The sequence below is a fragment of the Macrobrachium nipponense genome, chromosome 16 (assembly GCF_015104395.2).
Source record: "Macrobrachium nipponense isolate FS-2020 chromosome 16, ASM1510439v2, whole genome shotgun sequence".
Taxonomy (NCBI): Eukaryota; Metazoa; Arthropoda; class Malacostraca; order Decapoda; family Palaemonidae; genus Macrobrachium; species Macrobrachium nipponense.
The window spans coordinates 47,129,998-47,139,289 of NC_087209.1; the positions used below are offsets into that span (position 1 = coordinate 47,129,998).

The 9,292-nt window shown below is 36.4% G+C and overlaps 2 protein-coding genes across 2 annotated transcripts; both read right to left on the reverse strand.

Annotated features, from left to right (window-relative positions):
- Window positions 1–231: 231 nt before the first annotated feature.
- On the reverse strand, window positions 232–1,224 carry LOC135195320 (uncharacterized). The gene has a single exon (XM_064221583.1). It carries the CDS (start codon window positions 1,222–1,224, stop codon window positions 232–234), a length of 993 nt encoding a protein of 330 aa, XP_064077653.1.
- A 6,730-nt stretch (window positions 1,225–7,954) lies between these two features.
- LOC135195430 (histone H2A) lies at window positions 7,955–8,427 on the reverse strand. The gene has a single exon (XM_064221675.1). The coding sequence runs from the start codon at window positions 8,374–8,376 to the stop codon at window positions 8,005–8,007; it is 372 nt and encodes a 123-aa protein (XP_064077745.1). The 5' UTR covers window positions 8,377–8,427; the 3' UTR covers window positions 7,955–8,004.
- Between the last annotated feature and the right edge of the window lie 865 nt (window positions 8,428–9,292).

Consider the following 9,292-nt stretch of genomic DNA (forward strand, 5'->3'; position numbering starts at 1 on the left):
CATGATGAACATTTCGTTGCAATTGTCTCATGACTGTCTTCATTTAAATAAGACTCGTGTTCATCCTCATCATTCATATCTTTAACGGTGTAGTCTTCCAAGGGTGCATTTGTCAATTTTTCCCAGTGTGTAGCTAGACTCCTTAAATCCAACTTCATGTTTTCAGGTGTTGCCCGGCTGTCGAACTTAAGCAATGGCTTGCTGAGTTCTTTAAATAAAGACTCATACTCTTCAATATTGCTGTTCTTCAACTTCATAAGCCCTCTCTGCGTCATTCAGCCTTTCATCATAAGCCTTCTCGCCAGGCATCGTTTTCCTCTTTCTAACTCTTTTCAGTGGCAATTCTGCCTGCACCTCCAACTCCAAATCTGCGTTCTCTTCATCTTCCAGCTGTTCATTAGCCACCTTAATACCTCCAAAATCTCTGTTTATTTTATCCAGACTCTCTTCAGTAGTAACAACCATTCTGTACGCAGAGAGAATAATCATTCTGTTTGTTTGCAAATATTTCGAAAGGGGAGTAGTCGGCTCAAATATACGAAGAAATATTTGAGCAGTCAGTATAGTTTCATATTTGAGTAGTGATTCAATGTATGCTTTGACTTTGCTGCGAACATCTGCTTCCATAGTTTCATGTTCTTGTATGGTAGCCAAAGTTAGCAGAACATCTGTGTATCGGGCATTATCAGGCTTGCCAAAGTTTCCAAATAGTTTTTTTAAAGCATTATCTTTAGCCCACCAGCGAGTTTCTCCGATAGGAGAGAGGCGTTGATGGCGAGAAGTTTTGTTTAAATTCACCCAAATAATCATTCGCTTATCAGGTTCTCTGATAAAGACTGCAATATCATTCAATAAGTTGAAAAGCGAGGCACTTGCTATTACTGCTCCAGTTGTCTCTGCCAGTACTAAATTCAAAACATGTGCATAACACCATACATGAACTTGATTGGGTGAATGGGAAGAAAGAAAAGCAGAGAATCCCTTATAATGACCCTGCATGTTGGAAGCTCCGTTTGTGGCTTTACCACTGGAATTGCTTACATCCAGTTCAAGTTTTTCTAGGACATTCTTTAAAATTTGAACAAAATACTCTCCTGTAGTTCTTTCACAATTAACAACTGCAACAAGTCTTTCATGAATAACATCTGTGACATACCTAAGAACAACAGCACACTGGTCCTGCGAGGTAATATCCTGTATTGTATCAATCTGCACAGAGAACATTCTAGCTTTCCGAACTTCATTAGCAATGGATTCCTGAATAATCTGCTGAATTGTGCTTAAAATATTATTAACAGTGGTCTTAGACAAAAGGCTGACAAAAGAACCTATGCCCTTTGACTGGGTCTGCTGCGTTCTTTTGCTCTTTTCCAAACATTAAGTTAAGTGGTCTTTCATGCATATATCATATTTTCCCAGGAGACTTATCAATTCTAAAAAGTTACCATGGTCAATGCTTGGATCATCCAATGTATAACAGGCTTCTGACTGTGTACGCCTATAACTGAGCCCCCTCTTCCCAATGATTTTGACTACATCAATTATTCTTTGCAATACCATACCCCCCTTTTTAACTTGTTCCCTATGTAGCGATATTTGTTTGTCACCTAACAAATGACTTATATATGACTCAGAAGCTCTAAGAAAATATGCCTCTGTACAGCGCTTGTGTAAAGAGCTTTGCTCGAGTGGCTCTACTCGCTGATGGACATGCTTCTTGCAAGAGAATTATGACAAGAAGAATACTTACTTTACTGGCACTTGCACTTGTAGTGGGCCTGTCATGGACCGGATCACTTACACTTTGAATGTTTGTGGCTTGATCACTAGAGTTAGCACCTGTAGCCTGTGAATAAGGAATTCAAGTTTCCTTCACAACTCCTACATCTGTCAATTTTCTACATTTCAATGCTTGGGCTTCAAGTGATTTTCTGTTTCTGTCTCTCAACTTTTCAGCACCTCCTTTGCGTTTTTTAGCCGAGCTTTCCATTTTTCTGAGTTGTTTATTAGACAGATATTTCCTGTAAAAATATTACACAAACGCACACTGAAACACACTCATATTTATATGTGTGTGTGTATTCAAAGGAATGAATAGAAATATGTGGAAACAGCCTAATTAGTCACACAGATTTGTGGTAGAAGAGCGGATTTAGAGTCTGAGATGCACTTCACAGGGCCAATGCTTTGAGGGCCTTCGCCATAAAAGTCAAAATTGATGTTTATATACATATTTGTTAACCCCCCCCCCCCCCCTACCCCCCCCCCCCCCACCCCATAATGATATAAAATTTATGTTTGATATACTAAATAGGCCTATCAAAAACACTATGAAATTTATTTTTATATTTGTACTTTTTTTTCAACACAATATGTAAGACTAACACAATTTACAAATATACTGTTTATTTGTTTTTCAGAGAATGACTTAATGAGAAAAACCTTTCAAGTTCAAATTCAATGCTTAAGCAATGTCATTTTCATTGGGCTGCACGGTCTGCACCGCCAAAATGTTTAGTCTTGTGAAATTGTTGACTGTAACTTCCGTAACTAGGCCTATGTTTTAATCAATTCTAGTTTTAAAAAACATTTTTCCTAATGCGACAGTACAGGCATTATCAAGTAAAACCTCAAAGCAATAAAAATCATTAGGAAATACTGTAAATCGATTGTTTAGTACCAGGTGAACATTTTACAGATGAACCTAAGCTCACTAAGTAATCCCGTTGGAGTTATATTTTTGTATCACATCTAGCTTTTCACAAATCATTAAATTTCAAATATTAGTTAATCAAATAATATAATTTAAATTTTTCCCTCGCTTTTCCTGATAATTATTATTATGTGTGCCCTAAAGTTTAAGTAACATTAGCAAAAGTGCAATGCCTCATATCAGTGTATAAAATTATGATGTCTTCAAAGTGTCATTATGTCTTTCAAAAGAAACAGTAACCCAGTGACAGCGGTTGAGTATGGACGTATTGAAGTGTTTTCCTGAAATGCTAAAATATGCGAAGGTTCAGTGGCTTTATGATGAAAAATTACACAAAACCACAACACTTTACACACGTCACTTTGAAAGAACAATAACCGGAGTAAACGTAGTCACTTAGGAATAAAATTCGAATTCTCCTTCACCAACACTCACCGATTCCATGCATTTCACAAGATTAACTTGGACACAATTTTCCTGATTCTTGAACACACTGCGCCATTTTCTGTATGATGACTGTTATATCCAAAGTTTGTTGAATGAAACACAAAAGATTTTTTTTAACTTGCAAAATAATAGCCACGAGAAAATAACATACAAGGAATACCGATTGAGTAGCGTCTTACTGCCTGTGTGATGTGCGTAACCTTTCGCTAGCAGTATAGCCAGAAGCCTAGAACGCAAAAGAATATTGCAATACGGCACTGTGTTGAGCGGCTTGATCATATATTCGACATAATAGAATGTTATCACGTGTTCAGTTTCCATTATTACAGTTTCCCTGCTGAACAGTGTTTTTTATTGTATTAATCTTTATTATATATTTATGTGTGTCTGTATAATCATAGAATTCTGACTGTGTTGCCCCACCAGTTAGCAATAATGACATGGAAAAGATGGCATATTGTATACTGGCTGATGGTTAATGAACGATAGCTTACAGAAAATGATAAAATTATCGGAACAACCGTTTATAGGGACATTTCAAGATTACTCTCTTGCAATGGCCGCATTAAGGTGTGCTGGCGATGAGATCCATGTCCTGCCTATCCCACCCCACCCTCCACCCCCATCCCGTCTCTCTCTCTCTCTCTCTCTCTCTCTCTCTCTCTCTCTCTCTCTCTCTCTCTCTCTCTCTCTCTCTCTCTCTCTTCTCTTTGTTCCCTTATTCTTCAGATTTTTAAGTTTTCTTTCTTTTTTTTCTTTTTTACTTTTTTTTTTTTTTTTTTATTTATTTATAATTTTTTTTACTATAGACCGGCCCACAGGCCCCTTTTCACCCCCGGCCCAAGGGGAGAAGTCCCCTTTCTTCAAATGGACAGTCCGTCGCAGACTACGCTGCTTCACAATGCATTCTCTTTGACCTCGTCCTGGGCTTCTTTTCATAAAGAAATTGAATTTTTATACAAATACTTTTCTGATAATTGCTTTCCTTCCTCAGTTTTCTCTAAACATTGGAAAAAAAAAATTTAACAAGAAACATATTAGTTTACCTGCTGTTAGTAATGTTCCACGTAAGAAATTATTTGCCAGCATTCCTTATATTCAAGATGACAAAATTAAAAATATTCTCAAATCTACTATTGAAAAGCTTTACAATATGTTACAGGCTATTTTAATCCCCAAAAATCCTCTGACAATTGGTTCATTTTTTAAATCTAAAGATAAGCTCTGCCCAGCACTGCAATCGTCGATCCTTTACAATTATGCTTGCCCCAATGTGATTCGGGGATCTATGTCAGATCGACTAAACGATTGCTGAGGGTCAGGGTCGATTCACATATAGGTGGCAGTCATCGAACGGGTTGCAGGCTGTGCAGTCCCGAATTTTCTGATATTAGAAACCATTCTCGTATTTGTACACCAATATCAAATACGCTGACTTTTTTGTCTTGGGGCAAAGAAGCCATTCTTACGGACTGCCTATTCTTGAATCACTCTTTATTAAGCAGTTAGCGCCCAAACTGAACTCGCAAACTTCCTCTGTTCAACTGTACGTGGCCTAAACTATTTTTGTTTCCTTTGCTTTTTACCCATCGTACTGTATTCACTTAGCCTTCAACTTTCCATGCGACATGTGACTTTTTTAGCTCTCTGTTTTCTACTTAAGTTTTTAACTGTAATTTAATTTTAATTGTAATTTCTATTGTTTTAAGAAGTTGTTTTCCATGTGCTTCAATTTGTTTTTTATCGTTCTTTTGTAGCCTTGAAGATGTAACATGAGGGTACGAAACGTGTTGGCCAATAAATGTTATCTTAATCGATAACTTGCTGTCTACTTGTCACCTGTCCTTGAATATATATATATATATATATATATATATATATTATATATATATATATATATATATATATATATAATATATATATATATATATATATATATATATATATGATATATATATATATATATCATTTTAAGTAGTTTTTAACTTTAGCTTTATTAAATATTGGTACTTGCAGGGGAACGATTATTATCCTGACAATGACACAATGACATAAGTAATTTTCATATACATCCATATGAACATATGGAATAGAAAACTGGCCAAAAAGAAAAGTTTCGTACTCGCAGCAAATGCAAAATCATTTAATGGTCTTTATCGCTGCAAACCATTTCGGCCCAAACAACCTATTTGCATCCCTCGCTTTTCTCAGCTGTTTGGCTGAAAATAATCCCTTAAATCAAGAGCCTAAATGTCCCCACTCTATTGGCCATCCAAATACGTAGCGTAAAACACGGAATTTTGTTCGAGTGCATTCTCTGCAGCTGACGAAAACAAAGGTCCGTCATATCGCCATTCCCTCTAATAGGGAGGACGTTTGGATATAAAATGACATTACTTACGATGCACTGAAGAAATGGGTGAATATGAGCATAAAACCGCGGAAATATAAATCTTTAGTTTCACCCACACACACACAAATATATATATATATATATATATATATATATATATATATATATATATATATATATATATATATATATATATATATAGCAGGTGAAAAGGCAAAACAGCTCAATACATAGGGTTGCTTTATTGTTGCCAATGTTCCAAGACTATGGTCTCATTTTCAAGGCTATAAAAAACAAAAATACATAAATTACAAAATTGTCCAGCAAGATTAACATAAATTGTTACATACGAATAAGCACGAAAAAAAATTAAATATACGTATATAAAAAATTTTAAAATAAAAATCAAATAACTAAAAACATACAATGTATTAAACTCTAAGTGAAAATTGTTAAAAAAAATTAAAATTATCTTAAAATCATCGTAGTTGATTCTGCATTTGCATATTTGTGCATGGTTTCTTATGTTTGAAAGCTCTGGACTAGAAAGCTTCATCCCCGTGCGGTAACTAATGCCTATGTGTGAGTCACATTGTACTTTGAGCAGTCGGCGAGTGCTTCCCACGTAAGTCTGTTCGTTGCACGAACAGCAAGTATACAAGTAAACTAGGCCAACACTACAGCAGTTCCATTATACATTGCTTAGACCGCCCACTCTTATCTTCTTTCCTTGGTTATCTCGACTCCTCCTCGCTCTGGCAGGCCTTTCAGCAACCGAACCTCGGGTTGTAAGGTTTGTTTTTATATATTTTAATTTTTTTTTGTTTTTAACAATTTTCACTTAGTGTTTAATACATTGTGTGTTTTTAGTTATTTGATTTTTATCTTAAAATTTTTTATATACGTATATTTAATTTTTTTTTTTCGTTACATACGAATGTATGTAACAATTTATGTTAATCTTGCTGGACAAGTTTGTAATTTATGTATTTTTGTTTTTTATAGCCTTGAAAATGAGACCATAGTCTTGAAACGTTGGCAACAATAAAGCAACCCAATGTATTGAGCTGTTTTGCCTTTTCACCTGCTACATGATGGGGATTAGCCTCGACCTCTTATTGGATATATATATATATATATATATATATATATATATATATATATATATATATATATATGTGTGTGTGTGTGTGTGTGTGTGTGTGTGTGCGTGTGTGTGTGTGTGTCTGTGTGTGTTTTGTATGTGTGTATGATAAAAGAGTTAATACCGAAAGAAAATATGTACAAAAGCATTGTCAGACCTGCATTGGTGTATAGTTATGAAACATGTTCCTTGAAGAAAGCACAAGAGGGATGGATGGAAGTGGCAGAAATGAGAATAATGCGTGGATGTGAGGATTGACAATAAGAGACAGGATAAAAAGGATAAGGAATGACTTCATAAGAGGGACGTTGAAAGTTACAGAAATATCAAAGGTGTAACAGAGACAATTGCAATGGTTTGGGGATGTTATGAGAGAATGGGAAGATTCTGTAGGTAAGAGAACCATGAAGGTAGAACTGCCCGGACCAAAGAGGAGAGGTTCAACAAAAATATGATAGACACAGTCAACAGGGACATGAAGGAGAAGAACATGATCGCAGAATATGGAGAAGACTAATAACAAAGACCGAACCCATATAAAGATGGGAAAAGCTGAAGATAAAGAAAGTGTGTCTACTACATACATACATACATACATACAGATATATATATATATATATATATATATATATATATATATATAAATATATATATATATATATATATATATATATATATATATATATATATATATATATATATATATATATATATAAGAATCATAGGGGCAGCAGACCCGACCAACATCCAGGTTGAAGAGGTAAAGGCATGTCTTTCACAGGTATCGTTTATTACACCGACGTTTCACATCATATGATGCATCCTCAAGGCTGGAAATTATATATTAAGAATACTGAAATCATCACTCACTCATAAAATATCTAAAAAAGCACAACAAATATTTGACATTTACAAATACAAATTAAAACGAGAAGTTGAAAGGAACACCTACCAAGGTAAGAGTTAAAAAGTGACTAAAAAGGCAGATAAAATTAACATAAGAAAATGACTAAACAGAGCGTGGAGAGTAAACAAGCAGGCAGTTATGCTAAAAACAGTTGCGTGGACGACGATTGGGTGTTTAGTGTTGGTACATTTGTCTTAATAAGAAAGGACTCAGAACAATCAACTAGTCGTCTCTACTTGCTGATCCAATAATCTTAAAATCATTAATGTCCAAGCGGACACCACAAATCTGAGAGTGATTCCGAATATTAGATCATTCGGGATTGGCCAATCTGCATCCTGTCCTAAAGCCGACACCTTGATGGGAGCAGAAACTGACCCTGAGAAGCCTCCTCGTACATCCAACGTAAGTTCCCAGCAGACCTTTGCAAGAGCAAAGATTTACTTCTTCTCGGTCTTCTTGGGCAAGAGAACTGCCTGGATATTAGGCAGGACACCTCCCTGGGCAATGGTCACGCCAGACAGCAACTTGTTGAGTTCTTCGTCGTTGCGAATGGCCAGTTGTAAGTGACGGGGGATGATCCTGGTCTTCTTGTTATCACGGGCAGCATTGCCGGCCAACTCGAGGACCTCAGCAGCCAAGTACTCCATGACTGCAGCCAGGTAGACTGGAGCTCCGGCTCCTACGCGTTCAGCATAGTTGCCCTTGCGCAACAGACGGTGGATACGTCCCACGGGAAACTGAAGGCCAGCTCTGCTGCTGCGGGACTTTGACTTTCCCTTGACTTTGCCTCCTTTGCCGCGACCAGACATGATGAAAGGATGATGATGTGGTGTTACCTCGAAGCAATGTTGGATGTCAAGGAAGGGCTCAGTCTGTCCTTCACTCTGAAAAAAGAATGTATACTTAGAGGATTTCGTGAGATCAACTTCACAATAACTGCTGGCAATTCATTATGAATTAAATTCATGAATTTCTTTTTAAAGCTTTTATCGTGAAGGAAAGGGAACTTAGCATAAATACATAATTTTGGAGCGGTATATATGGGAATAGGCGGTTTCATTTTAGTGGTTAGGAGCTTATTAAGGACTCTATGGAAATAGTGGGATGGAAAACAATTATTGCGGAAGAAATTTGCCAAAAACTCCACTTCTTTATGGAAAGCTGACCAGGTGGAAGTCAGAGAGTATGCCCTGTGGAGGAGGGTAGAGAGAGAATTCAACTTGAAATTTAAATTGCATGAACTATAAAAATTGGTGCCCAACCCTGTAAAAGTATTTTTCCGATGAATGCTGGTTTGAAACCCAGCATCTTCCCTAGTGACACGTACATCAAGAAATGATAGAGAGTTGTGAGTTTTATCTTTCTCTAACCTTTTGTTTTAACTTTCAACTTCTTATATTGGGGTTGCTGGAGGCCATTTAATGGAATTCTAAAAAAGGAGTCGGCGTTTTTTTTTAAAATCGTGTTTAAACAACGCAAAGGTGTCCTCTACATACCTCTTATAAAATAATGGGTGAAAACTAAGGGGGCAATTGTCAAATACTGTCTCCTCCAGGGAGTTCATGAAAATATTGGCGAAGGTAGGGCCTAAACGGCTTCCCATTGCCATCCCCTCCACCTGTCTGAAACAAGAATCATAAATAAATTATTCTGGACCCCAGACGATGAGCTCCTAATTGTGTTCCTTTATTTCTCGATCGAATGTTAATGAGACGTATTCCCGTT

Bases quoted from the DNA above. Each gene is read 5' to 3' on its own strand.
- LOC135195320 (XM_064221583.1), bottom strand. From the start codon at position 1,224: ATGTTCTCTGTGCAGATTGATACAATACAGGATATTACCTCGCAGGAC.
- LOC135195430 (XM_064221675.1), bottom strand. From the start codon at position 8,376: ATGTCTGGTCGCGGCAAAGGAGGCAAAGTCAAGGGAAAGTCAAAGTCC.